The 19,705-nt window shown below is 40.8% G+C and overlaps 1 protein-coding gene and 1 long non-coding RNA gene across 7 annotated transcripts; one reads left to right on the top strand and one right to left on the bottom strand.

Moving 5' to 3' along the window:
• Positions 1 to 2,561: 2,561 nt before the first annotated feature.
• On the top strand, positions 2,562 to 14,095 carry LOC111847494 (kelch-like protein 10). 3 transcript variants are annotated; one of them, XM_072718652.1, is made up of 9 exons: positions 2,562 to 2,587; positions 2,745 to 2,955; positions 3,073 to 3,129; positions 4,051 to 5,410; positions 9,462 to 9,951; positions 10,342 to 10,953; positions 11,645 to 11,794; positions 12,456 to 12,813; positions 13,422 to 14,095. In XM_072718652.1, the coding sequence occupies exons 4-8, from the start codon at positions 5,322 to 5,324 to the stop codon at positions 12,759 to 12,761; spliced, it is 1,647 nt and encodes a 548-aa protein (XP_072574753.1). In that variant the 5' UTR covers positions 2,562 to 2,587; positions 2,745 to 2,955; positions 3,073 to 3,129; positions 4,051 to 5,321; the 3' UTR covers positions 12,762 to 12,813; positions 13,422 to 14,095. The 3 variants fall into 3 exon arrangements, with proteins under 3 accessions (XP_072574753.1, XP_072574754.1, XP_072574755.1); XM_072718653.1 differs by having other exon boundaries at positions 2,745 to 3,129; positions 4,051 to 4,448; XM_072718654.1 differs by lacking the exon at positions 2,562 to 2,587 and having other exon boundaries at positions 2,843 to 2,955; positions 4,293 to 4,448.
• LOC140593620 (uncharacterized) lies at positions 13,442 to 16,725 on the bottom strand. Of its 4 annotated transcripts, XR_011994036.1 has the most exons (7): positions 15,855 to 16,571; positions 15,616 to 15,703; positions 15,275 to 15,414; positions 14,377 to 15,016; positions 14,122 to 14,264; positions 13,931 to 14,048; positions 13,442 to 13,580 (listed from the first exon to the last, which is right to left on the bottom strand). It is a non-coding gene; the product is annotated as an uncharacterized lncRNA (long non-coding RNA). The 4 variants fall into 4 exon arrangements; XR_011994035.1 differs by lacking the exon at positions 15,855 to 16,571 and adding an exon at positions 16,614 to 16,725 and having other exon boundaries at positions 14,377 to 15,414; XR_011994034.1 differs by having other exon boundaries at positions 14,377 to 15,414.
• Between the last annotated feature and the right edge of the window lie 2,980 nt (positions 16,726 to 19,705).

Genomic DNA, 19,705 nt, shown 5'->3' with positions numbered 1-19,705 from the left:
TGGTCAGTTCCTTCACTGTACTTACAGATTTACTCTGTAATCAGATGTACTCTGATTATGAGGGGCTACCCTGAGTTCTTTTCCCTTTCTGTATTTTATACGTCTGAGGTTCTCAATTAAGAACTTTAACCTAATTTGTAAAGCTTCCCTTTGAATTCTGTAAATTTGCTCCCCACCAGAATGATACATATATACACACTCGTATCGGTGCAACACTTTAAACAAACCAAAAACTTATGCTGCCAATCAATTATGATAAATAGCCTCAATCACTTGCTACATTAGGACATATGATCAAGTACAGTACACTGTACAGTACAAACACAGAACTGAATGTTAAAATCCTTATTTACAATGTCCAATAAATGTGGGCTGAGACACAGTACTTATATATATATAACTCAATGTCCCACTGTAAAAAAAAAATGTTCAGCCAACTCAAAAATGCAAGACAACATGCTGCAATACATTTTTGAGTTACGTCAACCCAGTTACAAAAGTTCAACAAATTTAAATAAACTTACCTTGTTTAGGTGACATTTTAAGAGTTAATGTTTTCATTAACTTTTTTAAATAGTAAGATTCAACTGTAATATTTCAGTGACACATTGGGTTGCCTTGTTTAGAGTACTGAAAAACTTATATTACCATTAGAACCTACAGGCTAAAAAAGAAACATTGGATCAACTTAAAATATTACTTCATTTTTAAAAACTTTTTTCAAGTTTGGTTAATATAATTTTTTCAAGTTAGTTCAACTTAAAGTAGTCACTCTAATACATTAGATTTTTACAATTAAAACCAATAAAACTGCTCATGCTCAACTAACGAATATGATTTGAAACAACTAAATAACCCAATAAATAACTAAATAAAGCCAGTTTACTGCAACAGTCCACTTTATTACAACGCATTGTTGCATCCTTGCATAAATAGCTATAAACAAGATACAGTGGCCAGAAACAGTACCTTTTGTCTTTAGACCACAACTTGGGATGGAAGAACAAATCAAATCACTTTGCTCATTTAATCTTCAGATTTTCATTAAGCTTAATTTTAGAAACCCACCACGAGCGAGGATGTTATGGCACTGATATTAGTCTGTACCACATTTTATTGTTAGTTCTTCTGGGTTGATGTATGCTAATTGGTCTGAGTAGTGTAGTTTGTACTGTATATGCATATTTATATATTTATATGCATCCCCAAAGAAATCTTATTATTATGCTTTGCAGCACATTCAATATATCAATTGTAGAAGTACATATGGTCTGAATGCATTTCCTAGAGAGTCTAAGCTGAGAATAGAAGCAAAGCAGTTCGTTTTCCATAGCATTTTCTGATGCTTTCTCTAAACCATGGAGGCTACTTCATCTCACCTAGTCACTGGCAAGCACACATTAAGCCATTTATGTGGTTTTTGTTCTCTTGCTCTATTCACGGTGGATTAAGAAAAAAAAAAAATCTATTAAGTCAAAAACAGTACTATGCAAAAATAGCTATGCAAATATACATCCAGCACCATTGGTCTACAGTGGAGTGGGTGGTACCAGGAGCTGCACAGAAAAGGGTATAACAAATGTCCTGACACCTTTCTGCATATGTTAATCATCCAAGGGCAGGACCCGCAATCAAACGCACTGCTACAACATTAAATTATATACCACTCTGGAGACACATCCAGTACCTCTCTTAGAGTCTTTTCTCTGACTTGACGTCAACATGCTATAAAACCACAGATCAGGAAAAAAAACCCACCATGACCACAGCTCTCTAATCTCCAAGATCAGTCAGAACTGAGCCAGAAAGACTTCAATATAAAACAAGAAACAGCTGTAAGGTCCGTCAAGTCATTCTCATGACGGTGGGTAAATCTGGGATGGCTCTTCTGATCCTCATGACTTCTTGTGCGCATATTAAAATGGGGCAGCTAAAAAACTGAAGTTGAACACATTACAGAAAATAATACATCAATCCTACATGAAAATTTTAGGTCAAACCAGCTACACCCTTGTGACACTTTTTTCTGTGGGTTCTAATGGTAATATAAGTTTTTTAGTACTCTAAACAAGGCAACTTGAAATATTACAGTTGAATTTTGCTATTTGAAAAAATTAATGAAAACATTAACTCTTAAAATGTCACCCAAACAAGGCAGGTTTATTTAAATTTAATTTGACTCCTCAAGCAAAGTTGACTAAACCTCTGTACCTATGTTAATCGAACTTGCAAAATAGTGTTGAGAATTTAACAATCCAAGTTTATTGAAACTTTGTAAATTCCAAAAGTTTTACATAATTATCAGACTTAAGTTGCTATAAAAGGCAGTTATAAAACATGTATGAATCAATGTTGTTGTTTTTTTAATCGGCAGTCTTTAAAGTAAAGCTAAACAGTTTACTGTATAATTTATAGTTCACAACTATAAATAGTTCACAAGCTTCACAAACTTGACTGAAGACTCTGCCATAAGTTGCCCGACTGGACAACTTGTCCCGACGGCGCAGCACAAGGTCCATCTTCGACCCTCTGCTGTGAAGGTCACCTTGTTTACACAGTGCCCTAACTTCACCTATCTGAAATAACTGTAAGGACCTGTGACAATGTTAGACAGGAAATTGCATGTTTTTGTTACTGTGTTCTGTACGGACTACATTTCCCAGAATTTCAGGGCAAGAGTTGCCGCGTTTTGGACACATAACAGTGGCCAATCCTGTTCATCCATGTTGATGGGTTGCATATAGGATGTACATGGACCAATACTAGAGACGTGTTAAGGAACTGCGCGGCTAAGAGAGAGCGGGAGAACACGTTGGAGAGTCGTCGGAGCAGGACCTGAAGAGGGACGGAGCAGGTTTCGGTTTCGCCCTTCGGGAAAAGAAAAAAGTGTCGCCCGGAGTGTTTTGCTGTTTTGCCCCGGTGCCGGAGACCAGGAGGTATACGGCTGCAAGGGAGGTCGGCAACACGACGCCGTGTGGATTTGCACAACATCGAAGGAAGCCCTGCTCGCCGGAACTCGCCTGCGGCCACTGCTCGGCATTGAGTTTTCTTTTCTTTTGATCCCGAACAAAGTTGTGGAATAAAAAGTGCACCAACGACTGGGCCCCAACGCACCACGCTGTGCAACAGGTTTTTCTTATGCTTATACTTTAATTGCATTGCAGCGAAATGTAGGTTTACCGTTTAAGGGTACGCTGCTCTTTGTTTTTTTTTTCCTCTTTACTTTAGTGGTCGTATTGGAGCTGTTTTCTTTCTCCCTTGCTGAATAGGGCTCAATAAATAGCCCGGTTATGTTTGAATGTTGAGTAGTGTTGAATGTCTTTATTGAGGAAGTGGTGGTTTTGTTTTATATTCTGGGGGAATATGTTATGACCTGATTAGCTTCATCTCAGTTCAATATTCCCACAGTGGAGGCACCGCGCTGCTAAATCTATTATTTGTGTTTTAAATGTTCGGTCTAAGGGAACAAAATCTCGTCGCATAACACCTAGCGGGTAAACAGGGAGTCACAGCCACTTCTAGTGAACTTAGAACCCAGGATCTAGTTAACGTGGTCAGCTTGTAGTCGCGTGTACCCCCTTTGGTGGCTGAAAGGGGGGGTTACATAACAATAAGGGTATATGATGTTGGCAAATGTTATTTTATATTATTTTGATGGATACGTGTCTGTAAGAAATGGAGGGACACTGCTGTCATACTGCATGTATGATAACATGGATGAAAAATATAGATCAATATATAGATAAATATAGAGAAATATAGATTCAAATTTGGTTTTAAAAGGGTCCAGATGGAACGTTAGGTAAAGTTCCGTGCACATACCTGTACTGTGGTGATGTACTTTTCACCGAAGCACAATCAGCCAATACAGCAGATGTTACTTCAGAATTGTTCTTTATGTGGTTGTCTGCTAATTAAGTTAAAAACTAAGCTGGTTCTTATTCTACTTAAGGATGTTATTTCAACTATCGCCACCAGCAGTATCGGAGTGTATGAGAATTTGTCCTTATATGGTAATTGTGTGACATTTGACCCCGCCCCTTCCCACAGACAGCAGCCAGGGTCCTCTCATTGGGTGCGTTGGACGCTATCCAGTGAGCTGAGACAAGACTGGACTCTTTCGGTACCGTGTCTCTTCGGAGAATCCTTGGGTACCACTGGTTTGACTTTGTGTCGAATAAGCGGTTGATAGAGGAGTCCCAAATAAGGCACATTACCTGCATCGTGAGGGAGCATCAGTTACGGCACTACGGCCATGTGGCGCGTTTTCCTGAAGGTGATCTGGCTCGCAGGGTCCACATTGCTGAAGACCTGAGCGGCTGGACCAGGCCGAGGGGACGCCCACGTAACGCCTGGCTGCGGCAGATGGATGGCCATTTCCGGAGGGTGGGACTGGACCATGTATCTGCCTGGGGGTGTCGCTGGATGTCGAGGAGTTTCGCTGCGTGGTGGGTGACTTGAAGCCCAACTAACTTCCAGTCTCATACATGTTGTGATAAATAAATGAAATACGGAAAAATCTTGATAACCTTATATGAAACACGCGTGATTTTAAAATGGGTACTTCACCTGTTGCCTTAAAAAACCCGCCACTAGTCCGATGTTACTATATAAATAATCTCTGCTCACGTCTCTGCTACAGCCAAATTGTCCCTATATACCGCATGTCTAACTTAGGTACAATTAAGGAAAATACAATATGTTTGTACATAGAATTATATGTATTTTAATAGGCATGTTAAGCGTTATGTTTAAAAATAGTTTCACCCTACTGATTCTTCAAGCCAGTAAAACGCTAAACGAAATTGTGTCCTTCCCAGTGTAATTTCCCACAAAGCTTAGTAACTGACACACCATTCCGTAACACCGCTGAAACACATGTGATGGATACTTTTAGTTTTTCCTTTGTAGAAACGCAACCGAGGAGAAAATACAGGAAGACAAATTATTAATTTAATAAAAATTTTAGATGTATTGGTTCTTCAATTTGGGGAATTCATGATTTAGTTATTCGTACATAATACAAAAAATAAAACTTAAATTCTCAGAAACACAGTATACATTTCCCAAAAGAGCTGTTAAAAACGTTTCACTTGTTCATCTTATACAACTGTTTGTACAAGTAATATGTTTTTTTTTTCAATTTTTAGTCTCGAATATAGATTTAAAAACAACAAATACGGTATCTTAAAACACGGACGCAAAAAACACTGACGCACTTATCGCACTATATATTCCTGTACACGTCTGATGCTGGTCATTTCGAGTGAAATAAGAAAGAGACCAGACATCCACATTTTTGAAAAACGCTGGCATACGACATGGAGCGAGAAATGATGTCCCTGGCTTTCCCAGTGTTCAACAAGCTGCGGCTGGCGGGACATCGCCGACGATGTAGCTCCTATTTCCAGTAAGTAGCTGTGGTCCATATATGCTGATGATGCCAAAAGAGCAAGGAGTCAGTTTTTTCCAAAAGGGTCTGGCTGCAGAACGTGCACTCACAGCCGCCTGCACGCTCACCCACAACAGGAAGTGCAACCGGGGAATCGTTTCCTAATTGCTAAGTTAGTGCTAATAAAGTGCGGTATACGTTTTCGAGTTACAGTCTTGCCAATTATGAACGATATGAAATATTCTTAATCATGTTAACATGTAAATATTTATGTTTGGCTAATAAACTAACTATGTTAGTTTATTAAAATGGTAGATTTTAAATGCGCATGTTATTCTTGTAATTATTAGCATCGTGGCCGTGGTAGTATCGAGAGCACTGATGTTCAGACTAGAGCCCTGCATTGGGAGCGGGATCCTGCGGGTCCCGCGGGACCCAATGCAAATCTCACGGGATTGGGCGGGTTTTAGATTGTCGTGGGCGGGAGTGACAGAGATAGCGGGTGGGATAAAAATAGACAGCGGGTCCCAAAATTGTTAGCTTAGCAGGATGGAGGATGCAGCTGATGTTAATAAAATTGCAAAGGGAGAATATAAAACAAAACTAAAATTGGGGAAATCGGAGATATGGAAAAACTTTAAAATTGTAACAAACAAAGAGGGTAAAGAGCTGAACTTTGTGTGTTGTGTGAAGTGCGGCAAAGCGATAGTGTACAACGGGCACAAATCTGGCACTTCAGGATTGAGGCGACACACCTGCCCCGTTGCTGTACTCCCAGGTAGAGCCCTGCATTGGGAGCGGGATCCCGCGGACAAAGCAAATCTCACGGGATTGGGCGGGTTTTAGATTGTCGTGGGCGGGAGTGACAGAGACAGCGGGCGGGATTGGGCGGGAATCGTTAGAAATTCAGCGGGAGTGGGCGGTAATGGTCAGAAATTCAGCGGGAGTGGGCGGGAGCGGGATTAAAAAAATAGTCCCGCGCGGGGCTCTAGTTCAGACAATGCTACTTTATTTTTTCGGCTGTTATTCCAAGGAAAAATTAATTGTGCAACCATCATAACTCGCACACGTGTCCCCTTATTCTATATAACCACTGTTACATACATACAGTGGTACCTCAGTACTCGAACTTAATCCGTTCAGAACTCCGGATCGAACACTAAAAAGTTCTGGTTCTGATCGAATTTTCCCCATAAGAAATAATGGAAAACCAAATAATTGGTTCCCAGCCCGAAAAAAAAATACACCTAAATATGTTTTTTTTTTTTTTTTAGCATTTAAACACAAAATGAACCGGATCAAACAAGAAGAGCATATACTGTACTAAATACATCTAAGCACATATATCAAAACAGTAATTTGTAATGTAAGAAAATAAATGTATCCAAACAATGTGTCCTGCCCCTATCGTCCACACGCCCCCTCGTTAACCCCTTGTGGAATCCCCGTGTGATCAGCTGTTTCTGGTTGTTGTCATTAGTCCTCTGCGTTTCAGTTTGTTGTCCGGTCATTGTATTGTCCGTCTGCGTTTTGCCTGCCTTACCTGTAATTAAACCCCGTATTCCCCGATACCCTGACGTCTGCGCTTTTGTTTCCGTTCTGTCCCTGCTCAGCACAACAATATTATAATTAAATGTATTAATGGTTTATTATTACAGTTTTTTACAATCGCTATGACAGTTTTTTCAAAACATTTAACAAGTTTCCTAAACTCTTAACACGGTTAGCACAACATCCGTCTTTGTAGGCTATACAATTAACACATTTCTTGTTGCTTTGATACAAAATGCGTACAGTTAACACCAATTTAAAATGCTTGAACTTCTTTTACACACAAGCTCAACCAAGACCAAAACAATGTAATTTTACAGTCAAATTTACAAATGCTTTAACACTGTATGTCAGAACAGATAACATCATGTTCTAAACATAACTTATATAGGCTAAAGTCAAAGTGAACAGCTGTTCATATTGTGAATTGAAACACAAATATATTCCCTGTATTTTATTCCATTGCCAATGAGAACTATACAAAGTTCCTTTTGAAAGGAACAGTGAGCACTTCAAAGAACTCCGTCACCAATATGTCCAGGTAAGGTTATGCAATACAGTCATTACTGTACTATACACAGTGTGTTTTGCAGTAAACTACTCTATAAATCTGGAGTGCATTAGTACATACAGTAGATATACAGTACAGCACAGCATTTACATACACTGTGTGTAATTACTTTGAGAGTCATGGAGTTGGAGGCCAATCAAGTCCCACATGAAATTATCTATGTTGACGAGGCTGGCTTCAACTTGGCGAAAAGGCGTCGCCGTGGGAGAAACATAATAGGCCAAAGGGCCACAGTTACCGTGCCGGGCCAGAGAAGAGCCAACATCACCATGTGCGCCGCAATCTCCAACAACGGTGTACTCCTGCATGAATGTCAGATTGGCCCCTACAACACCGACCGCCTTCTCCTGTTTTTAGAAGACCTGCACGAAAGACTGGTGCCAGAGGTAGAAAGGGGACAGGTGGGAGACCACTTGCCAATATACTGTATGTTATCACATGGGACAATGTGGCATTCCACCATTCCCGTGCAGTCACAGCCTGGTTTGACGCTCATCCAAGGATGATGTCCCATTTCCTTACCCCTTACTCCCCTTTCCTCAACCACATTGACGAGTTTTTCTCAGCCTGGAGATGGAAGGTTTTTGACCATCGTTCACATGACCAAATGTCCCTCCTGGATGCAATGGATGCTGCATGCCAAGACATCACAGCTGAACACTGCCAGGGGTGGATAAGGCATGCCAAAAGATTCTTCCCACGATGCCTTGCCAGAGAAGATATCAGGTGTGATGTGGATGAGGACATGTGCCCAAATGCAGAAGACTGGACAGAATAGAAGATTACTTTGTTTTTTTTTTTATTATAATTCCGGTGCTTTTTCTGTTTGTATATCTTGCAGTAATGTCCTTTTGCAAATAAAGTCTGTACTGCAGCAGTTCTGTCTATTTTTTTTTTACATAAACTGTACATTTTATAAAGCTACTCTAAGATGGTCATTCACTTTTTTGTATTGAATTTCTGCAGCAAAAGAAACAAAATGCATGTATTTACTAAACCCAACAAAACAAAAATGTAGAAAGGCTTCAAATATAAGGGCAGACCTGACACATAAAATAATGCAGTTTCTGTAATTTCAGCTGATGATAGTGTTTTTTTGTCAATGTGTTATGATTGATTAAATGTTCCTGTTGGAAGAGAACATGTGTTACTGTTTTGAATAATTATTTGATTTTAAAACATGTTTGCAGTGTTTTGCTAGACATAGTGTACTGTGGTAGTTTATTATTGTATTTTGAAAATTAGTTTTGGGGTTTAGTTTACAATGTGTGATTTTGAGCATGAAATTAACCGTTTTGCCAATTGTGTGTTTTAGGTGTGATGGTGCGTTAAGAGTTTAGGAAACTTGTCTAAATAGCGATTGTAAAAAACTGTAATATTAGGGTTAGGCTTATTATATAATAATAATTACTGTTACTGTCTATCATTGTCTAAATGTATTTTCTGAAGCTTCATCCTTTGTTTCTGCTGAGAGACGTGCTGCGTGACTCATTTCCCTGCGCATACAAGTTAACTTAGGTCCATGTTCACGGTTTGACTTTTGAGATTCAGATCGAGTTCTAGGTAATTTTTTTTCGAACTGGTTGGGTCGACTTTTAAGAATTTCGAGTTCTAATGAGTTTGAGAACTGAGGTACCACTGTATATGTATTCACCTATCGTGCCCCTGCTATATTGCAGATTTTTCCCAAACGCAATCTCTGCGATGTGTGTGTGTGTGTATTATATTATATATATTATATATTACATATTATTATTATTATCTCACTCAGATCCTTAGCCCTACATCCACATATCATATGTGTTTAAAGCATGTGGGAGGGGTATTTTAACACTGGTCGATTTTCTTTTGAGGCTCCCTGGTTCAAAAAACTTGGAAAACCCTTTATTTAACTTTGTCTGCCAAACTTGTATTTGTTAAATGAGTCACATTTGGATTGTTTTTCAGGGCTCTGTTCGCCAGTGAATGGAATGATCCGGGAAAGTGCGAATACCAATTCCCAGGCATTTCCCCGGACACGTTAAGGCAGATTATCGAGTACGCCTACACGTACTCTGTGCACATCACAGTAGACAATGTGGAGAGCCTCCTGGCAGCTGCTGATCAGCTGAACATCTTGGGCATCGTGCAGCGTTGCAGCGGCTTCCTGCATGACCAGCTCTGCACTGAGAACTGCATTGGCCTATTGAAAATCGCAGATGTCTACTCCCTCAGTGAGCTGCACAAGTCTGCCTTCGACATGATCCTGAGGAACTTCAAGGAGGTCGCCATCACCTCAGAGGAGTTCCTGGATCTCACTTTACATGAGCTCCCTGATATTATTGAAAAGGATGAGCTCAATGTAAGAGAGGAGGATGTGGTCTTTGAGGCTATCCTCCGCTGGATCATGCATGAGCCTGCCAACCGAAAGGCCCACATTTCAGTGCTGTTGCCCAAGGTGACTATAATTATACAACATTCTCACCAACATGCGGCATAACAATAGAACACTAATTCAGTGAAGTCCTTATTACTGTACCTAGAGAGTAAACCTCCATTTCCATGTCCCATAAGTCTACAACCTGGGCTTCTAAGTCATTAAACCAGCAGTAGAGTCTAACAAACAAATAAATGGAAAACAACACAGTCAAAGGTCTTACATTAAACAAGTGTTAACTGACACATCTGAGTCTTTCAAAGTAAATGGCTTCAGCTAAAGCATTATGAAAATGAGAGATTAAAATTTGGAAATGCTGTTACATCCATTATCTCAATAGTTACAGAAATAGATACACAAAAAAGCAACAAGAAACTCATAAGAATTCTCTTGTTCTGTTTTCCTGTGTAGGTGCGGATGGCTCGCATGGATGTGGAATACTTTATGAAGACCATCAAGGACAATGACATAGTGAAGGCCGATGTGGCGTGCAGGCCCATTATCAAGGAAGTTTTGAAGGCCATCTATGAACTTGATGATAGAAGTGTATGTTCTGACTTCGAAAACCCGATGATCCGCCCACGCCTGCCCTCTGACGTCTTGCTGGTTATTGGTGACTGGGATATCCTCCCAACCAGTTGTATTGATGCATACGACAGCCGTGCCGACCGCTGGGTGGATGTGACTGAGAAGGAGGAGAACCCCTCGAGCTTCCATGGCACCGTATATTTAAATGGATATGTGTACTGCATCGGGGGGTTTGACGGCCTAAACTGCGTCAATACCGTGCGCAGGTTTGACCCCATCTCACGGACGTGGCAGGAAGTGGCCCCGATGCACTCCTGCCACTGTAACGCTAGTGTGGCAGTACTTGATGGCTACATCTACATCATGGGTGGCCATGACGAGGTTATGCGCCTTAACACAGCTGAGCGCTATGACCCAGCAGCAAATGAATGGACACTTATCCAGCCCATGCAGGAGCGCAGAAACACTGCCAGTGCCACCACCCTGAATGGCAAGGTAGGTTAATGTGAGGGCATCTGACTGTGTTTACCCTCATTTTCCCCTTGAAATTGAATATTTTACAGATTCAGCAGCTCTTATTCTCTTCAAATTGCTGATTTTAATCCTTAATAACTAAGTTCAGTAACCTAATGTGTTTGGATGAAACATAAATGACCTCGCATTACTGGTCAGCATTAGTGACACATTAGGTAGCACTGTGATCTCTGGCTCTGTGTTTGTGCAGTTCAGCCCACAGCCCAAGACATGTGAGATAGATTAACTGTGTTCCAACACCAGGTTTCCCCAATTCTGGTCCTGGTGGGCCAGAATCCAAAACAATTAGCAGATTTCCCTGTTCAAACACACCTACTAAACCTGGTATCTAACTGATTAAGGTGTGCCTGAGAATGGAAATCTGCAAGCTGCGTTGGACTCTGGCCCTTCAGGACCAGAACTGGGGAACCCTGTCCTACACTATCCATAGCACATACTTTTATGTTTGAGTCACAATGAACTTGATCTGTAAATCCCCTACCTCCTGCCTTGTGCTTTCGGGCACAAGCTCCAGGTTCATCACAACCCAGTTCTGAATAAACTTTTATGGAAGATGGATGGATTCAATATGTTTTAGCAAAATGTACATTTACACTTTGTAGATCTCCATGCCCAACTGCATACGTTTTCATGTTTAAACTGGTTTTCCTAGATATATGTCTGTGGGGGCTTCACTGGAGCAGAGCCTCTTTCTACTGTGGAGTGCTATGACCCACACACTGGGGAATGGACCACAATCACCCCAATGAGCTCTCCCCGATATGGCCATGGAGTTGCTGCATATAAAGGGAGAATCTATGCGGTGAGTGACTCCTTTCTTTTACCTTGAACCAAAGGTGCCAAGTCTCATGTTTTACTCATAAGACTCACGTTGTTTTTTTGTCTTTGCTACTGTGTCATGGATTGTGGTGCGTATAAACCAAAAAAAAGGTTCAGTACCAGAAATAACCTGCTGCGAAGGCTTATCTGAATACACATAAAAAATATATGTCATCCACTTTAGCCTTCCTTCCGTCATTTCTGGGTTATAAACTGCATGGGGGGGGGGAGGTGGTTTCTGCTACAAGGTTGCATAATAAAGCTTAGATTTCTGATTAGTTATATTCTGTAGTCACAGGCATAATTGGTCAGGTCGTTGTTTTTCAGTGTCTATTTAACTGCAAGTGTTTTTTTATAGTAACTATAATAATAGCAAAATATGTAAGCATCTTTTTTGATGGCACAAAGTTTTCACTGAATTGTAGAGGTTTTCCGCTGCCCAAATCCCTCTTTTCACTGCAGTTAAGTCGACGTGTATATAACACAATTGAATTATAAGCTTGTGTCATATATAGACAATGGGAGGTTCTAAGGCACCTGCTTTCTAAGGAGTAAAATTCCTTAAGAGTTCATGACTTTGGGAAAGTTGATATTTGCCCATCCCTCTGGTATCTGAATGATCATTTACCTTTGATGTCTAACAGGTGGGCGGTACCGACAGGTCTCAGTACCTGCGTAGTGTGGAGGCATATGAACCAACCACGAACAGCTGGCATACTGTGGCCCCCATGTCCACGATAAGAAGCTATTTTGGCATCGCCGTAGTGGATGACCAGCTGTTCGTGTTGGGTGGCTATGATGGGCTCGGAGTTAATAAGAGGGTGGAGTGTTACGATGCGGAGACAGGGAGCTGGTATCGTGCACAGGACATGATCGCAGCCAACGACACCTTCAGCTGCTGCGTAGTGCCTGCGCTCCCCCGCATCGTACAGTACGCTTCACCGCGTTAGTCTCCGATGGCCACCCAGGAGAGAAACCCATCTGCCTCCAACAGCCTGCCCAGTATGTAACCTCATTTACCCTCCCCCCCCACCCCCATTTTCTAAAATTAATACTGTTCACAGAAAGTCTTGCAATACTTGCTTACATACAGTGGAAACATCAAGCATGTTCAGTCTAACACCAACATGGGGGCCCATGCATGTGTAAGTGTCTCTATGGCTATTTTTGGTTCCCTGTGCTGCTGTTGTCCTGGGCTCCCAGAACATGCTGTTTTACCTTTTCCATGTAATCTGCCCATAGCTATAAGCACACACTGATGGATGCTGTCTGTCACACAACCACCGTCTTTCCTCTCACCTATAGAGTACCATAAAGATATACATGTGTCGGCACTTTGTGTTGTAGCTGCCAAAACAATCCTCTAACACACACACATTGTGTACATGTGCTGTCACACTGCTGACTTTGTACAGCGGTGCTTTCTGCTTTTTAACAAAGTGCCTTCAGTCACACACACTCACAATCTGTCACTCAGACATCAGGACAGTCGATCTGTTAGCTGTTATTTTTCCTGCACAGCAGTACATTGTTGGACTAATGCCTCATTCACGCATAAATGATTCTGTTCTCACACTTTCTCTATCTCTCACTGATTCCATTCCTTTCAGGGTTCCCTGTCCTCCTCTTCCTCTGCCTTGTGGGTGGCAACTTTCCAGAGGATGGAGCTTCTCCCAGTGGCTGCGTGTTGATGTCACCTCGCACATCAGCAGAACAGACATGCAGGAACAAGGCCCAGCGCGTCCTTCCAGCCCACCGAGATCATGATCCTGGACAAGGGAGCAGTGTGTACAGCTCCTTATTACTTAGTACTATTACATTAAAACAAATACATTAAAGTATACATTTAAATGATCTGAATATTTCTTTAACTCAAATCTAAAAGGTTAAATCTGAACACCATGAACATTAATTCACAACATATGCTGTATGAATATAACTCAGTGCCCCACTACATTAGCCAAGTAGATTTAAGCATAAATAACTGTTCGCTGGGCTTGCCAACTTTCAGCCATGTCCCATCTTTTCTCTCACCAATGCAGTACCATAAATATATACATGTGTCAGCACTTTGTGTTAACATAATAAAGTGGCATGTAAAAACACTTTCTAATCTTACCATTCCATCAACGTCCTCTTGTAGTGCCAAGGTGCAGCGATCATACCGTGTGAGGACCTTGTTGCTGACGTGCACGATGTTCACCAGGATTCCTGGTTTTGTCTAAAACTTGTGAAAGCTATAAACAAAAATATCAAATAAGTAGAAACCAACACAGTGTTTTTTTGACTCTGATTATTTAAATTATTTACCAAATCTCTTTGTGTGGGATGTAGATGTCGTCCCCAGCATGATTTGTTTGCTTCCACTGTTTGGAGATCTCACAGGCCACTCTCCATTGGTGGCTCCTCAGTCGATTCCAGGTTTGATGCCTCATGTTGCTTATTCTTATGCTCTGTAAAGCAAACAAAAAAACAAATATAAGCAATGTACCACTATGCATGTATATTACAACTGTATTAGCATGCAGAGGTTTCATAAACAGCACATCATGACCAGTTTATTACCTAAGACAATATGGCCGTGCAGGTCTATGTTTAATGCAGCATCTGGTTCAACAATTTTCTGATACCGCTCTTTGGAATTCCTCCCCACATTCACAGATGGTGCAAAAAAACATGCACAGAAGGTGTAAGCATATTGAGGAAATAGTTGTTTTTCCTCATGCCAGAGAAGATTTGCTCCACACACTGCCTGTTTAAGCAACCCACTAATTATGGAACCAAGCTGATTCTTGGGAGGACATCCTTTTCGTCTTTGCTATTCTGCTGATGGAAAACATCACTCAAGCAATAGTGCTCAGAAGAGCCAGTTACAGGGTGACAGCCTTCGTCTTCGGGATCCTTTTTCTCTCCTTTTTCTCCCTTAACCATGGCAGCCTGACCTGCAGTCTTCCCTCTGCAGAAAGTTTGAGGTTCTCTGGTGTATGATAGACCAATCTTCCATCATTCTTGGGAAAGGTTGGATTCTCTGGGTAACGCCTGTTTACTTGACTAAAAAGTCCCCTTTGGTAATCATAGACTGTGACATTGGGAAAATACTTCCATGAGAGAAGCATATCCGCTAAATCTCTAGAACTCTCTACCCTGAGGTTGAACTTAACTGAATAAATGACTCTACATGGACAAGAGATCACAGCCCAGCCACCTGTAAAAGATCATGTGTCTCTAGCAAAAGTGAACAATACAATTAAATTCCAAAAGCTTTACATAATTATCACACTTAAGTTGCTATAAAAGGCAGTTATATAAAACATGTATGAATCAATGTTTTTTATTATTAATTTTTTTTTTATCGGCAGTCTTTAAAGTAAAGCTAAACAGGTTACTGTATAATTTATAGATACAAATGATCAAAAAGGTTTTGGAAGAGTAGCAGTTGCAGGGAAAAAAATGAATCTCTTACCAGAAGCTCCCCAAACTTGACTGAAGACTGCCATAAGTTGCCCGACTGGCCAACTTGTCCCGACGGCGCAGCACAAGGTCCATCTTCGACCCTCTGCTGTGAAGGTCACATTGTTTACACAGTGCCCTAACTTCACCTATCTGAAATAACAATAAGGGTATATGTTATTTTATATTATTTTGATGTATACGTGTCTGTAAGAAAGGGAGGGACAGTGCTATCATACTGCATATATGATAACATGGTTGAAAAATATAGATCAATATATAGATAAACATAGATTCAAATTTGGTTTTAAAAAGCGTCCAGATGGAACGTTAGGTAAAGTTCCGTGCACATACCTGTACTGTGGTGATGTACTTTTCACCGAAGCACAATCAGCCAATACAGCAGACGTTACTTCGGAATTGTTCTTTATGTGGTTGTCTGCTAATTAAGTTAAAAACAAAGCTGGTTTTTCTTACAGTTCCTTAAGATGCATTTCTTTATTCCAGTACCACACATTTATTTGTTTAATCTAGGCAAAAAAAACAAGCATTTTAAACTCGCATTTGGCATTGCGTAGCAAATTTCTGCGTACCTCTGACAGGTTATCCATTGTTATTACACGGCTCTCTGGAATGCTTGATTCTGATTGGCCAGTTGAGACATTTGCAGGTTCGCTATTTTCAAATAATAACCGCTCCAAAGTAATAACGCATAGTCACGTGGTACCATATCGTTTCGCGGAAAGATAAAAATATTATTTTAAAACAAATATGCCAATAAAATGTTTCAAATTCATATTCATGTCCATGTCATTTTCCTTATGTGGCAAGTAGCCGTGTAATAAGCGGGATAATGTACAGGCAGCCGGTAGTTATCGCGAAATAAGCCACCGTATCACCCTTCAGTGTGATACAGATACCTCCGCTTCGCGTCGGGTCCTGATCACACTGTCGGGGCTTATTTCTGCGATAACTACCGGCTGCCTGTACATTATCCCTTACTTATGCGCAAGGTATTCTTATTCTGCCTAAGGACGTTATTTCAACTATCGCCACCAGCAGTATCGGAGTGTATGAAAAACTGTCCTTATACGGTAATTGCGTGACATGTCGCCCCGCCCCTTCCCACAGGCTGCAGCCAGGGTCCTCTCGTTAGGTGTGTTCGACTTGGGCTTAGGTCTGTCTGCAGCTGACAGTGTTGCCAAGTTAGCGATTTTGTCGCTATATCTAGCGAATTTTTAGACCATTCTAATGACTGGTTTTCAAAAAAGCGACTAGCGACTTTTTTTGGTGTTACTGTAGACTTTTGGAGACTCTGACGTGAAAGCACGTATAGTTCTTACTCTCCTCACCGAGCAGCGGGTGCTGCCATGGGTTCCTCTCACGTCCCAAAGCAGGCGGCCAGTCGTCGCGCAGCAGCCCCGCCCAGCTGCAGTCCGAGCAGGATACGTTTATCCCTCTGCGTCCAGACTGCAAATGAATCGCGCATGCGCGAAACCCTGGCTGATTCTGCCCTGGCTGTCAAAAATAAGTAACTCCGCCAGAGTAATCAAGAAATAACTTATAAACGCAAAACACTTTATATTGAAATATGGATTGGTAATGGTTTTATTTTACTCATCTAGTTCCTGAGGATTTGTTTATAGGCAACGTGTCCTCTTCTGAGCAAAGAAGCTCAGAAGAACATTTTGGGAGAACATTTTAAAACAAATTTGAGGAAGCACTTCTTTACACAGCGTGTAGTTAGAGTATGGAATAGTCTTCCTGCTAGTGTAGCGGAAGCTAAAACCCTGGGGTCCTTTAAATCAGAGCTAGATAAGATTTGAACAACTCTGAGCTATTAGTTAAGTTCTCCCCAAACGAGCTTGATGGGCCGAATGGCCCCCTCTCGTTTGTAAATTTCTTATGTTCTTATGTTCTAAGCGACCAACAAAAACATTAGACATATAATTCAGAGGAATATTGTTTCTAAGCCAGCTGCAGTATTTTACTGGAATAAACTGTTCGATGACACAGATTGGGAATCTACTGGGATGTTACCTAGGACTTTCATTATTACGAATAAGGGGTGGGAGGTAACTTTTAAGATCCTTCACCGTTGTTATCCAGTGAATTGTAAGATTGCCAAATTTAAAAGAGATATGAATGCGTCCTGTTCTTTTGGATGTAATCCTGATTCATTTATTTTGGGATTGTAGATACAGTAAGATATTCTGGACAAACCTCAATAATTAAATAAACATAGTTGTTGTTGTTTTAGTTCTCTTCTACCTTTTATATTGTCACAGGGAACTATATCCTAACATGTACTTATGTTTGTATATAGTACAGCATTAATAAAAATAATAATAATAATAAGTTTATTTGTAGTTCGAAACGCATTTATGGTGGTTTTTAACCACTTTTTGTATCTCCCACGACATTATTCCTCTCTGCTACAGTGTCCATTACAATTACCAGCACATTGCACATTATGCAAATGAGGTGATGGCATCATTTAGCGACTTCTAGCGACTTTTGGGACAGTCAACAGCTACTTTCCTTGCTGAGGAGTTGGCAACAGTGGCAGCTGACGTGACGTGGAGCGAGATCTGCCGGCGGCTGCAGGGGTGGAGTACAAACCGACTGCAGCCAAGTCGGACAACTTCTACTCCTCGTAGTTTGCGAGATCTGACTGCAATGGCAGCACTGCCGGAAGGGTTTCGATCAAGGTTCTTCAAATCTGGACCTCGATTCCAAATCCAGGCCTTGTTTTCAGTCCTCCCAGGTAGTTAATTTAATAATTACTGATTCTGATTGGTCAGAGGCTTCACACCTGACTGACAGGTAAAGGAAGGCTGGAAAAACAGCAGTGCTCGGACAGGCAGTTCCGAGGCGTTATCTGCTATTTCTCCCGAATATCACGTAAAGCAGTAATAACTGTTTTTCAGTTATTTTACCTGGTTAAATAAATGACATAAATGCTCTAAAAGTACACGTAAGTTAGTGGTTTATTTATTGTTAGTTACTGTAATGTTGCGCTGCATTGTTTAATCGTCCAGTCTGTGAAGAAGGCATTCAAGTATGAATTGCATCTTACATAAGAACATAAGAACTATACAAACGAGAGGGGGCCATTCGGCCCATCAAGCTCGCTTGGGGAGAACTTAACTAATAGCTCAGAGTTGTTAAAATCTTATCTAGCTCTGATTTAAAGGAACCCAAGGATTCAGCTTGCACTACATTATCAGGAAGACTATTCCATACTCTGACTACACGCTGTGTAAAGAAGTGCTTCCTTAAATCCAGTTTGAAATGTTGTCAGTACACGACAATAAAAACTTTGATTCCTTGAAATACATGTATTTGATCTTTTCACACAGGGCCACTATACACAATAGGATCAGGAGTTGGTTATTGGAAAAGAAGTAATGTGCATGCAGGTGATATTTGTATAGATTTATCTACACCCTTCTGACAGTGCGGCCATTGCAGTCAGGTCTCGCACACTATGAGTAGAAGCTGTCCGACTTGGCTGCAGTCAGTTTACACTGCATCCCTGCAGCCGCCGCCAGATGCTCTTGTCACGTCAGCTGCAGACAGACATAAGCCCAAATCGAACGCAGCCACAGATTCGATTGCTTAGCCTTGGTATCCCGGATGTATAACTCGTATTTTTGCATGTGAATTCGGACAGTCGAATTTCCGATGCATATTTCCAATATTCAATGTTAGAATTTCAGTGGCATATAAAATTCAAATTGTGATGACACAGATTTACTTCCATAGATAAATCAGGCGATGGTGTCATTTAGTGACTTTTGAGACAGCCAATAGCTACTTTCCATACTGAGGCAACAGTGCATAGAAATCGGTATCGGTGTTTGTCAGTCACATTTGAGTGTATCGCGGATGTAAACACGTTTGGTTAAGAAACTTAATATTTCATATTCAGAGTCAAGAACACCACAAAAATGTTATTGCATGGACATAACATTATTGGTCATATTTAAAATAAAATATAAGTGGCAAGCACAATACAGGCTCGGTATACAATGAGTTTATACAGATCCTTCCAGACATCATGTGAAACGTTAGAAACCGTACTTGCAAATGTTTCTAAACTTAAACTATAGTTGGGCATTGGTTTGTCAGGGCACAGCACACAGTGACAGCCTAGCTTATCCAGCATTGTGGCTTATAATCCATGCACGCGAATATACACATACATGCACTGATAAACGTGTCATTACAGCTTTGCTGTTTACTTTTGTCTTTAAAAAGCATTCACTCTGTAACGCTAGTTTAACACGAACAGATTAACCCATTTCTGCTACCCTCCGTAGTGAGACTATATAGTTTGCTAGCGTAGGTTAACCAATGTGAAAATACCAAGTTTAGAAGACAAAAAATGCATATTCAGTAATACTACCTAAACACAAAACATCTTACTTGCCTTTATGAA

Source organism: Paramormyrops kingsleyae, chromosome 12, assembly GCF_048594095.1.
Source record: "Paramormyrops kingsleyae isolate MSU_618 chromosome 12, PKINGS_0.4, whole genome shotgun sequence".
Classification (NCBI taxonomy): Eukaryota; Metazoa; Chordata; class Actinopteri; order Osteoglossiformes; family Mormyridae; genus Paramormyrops; species Paramormyrops kingsleyae.
Note: the sequence above shows the minus strand (reverse complement) of the source record. Positions and strands in the feature narration are given on the sequence as shown.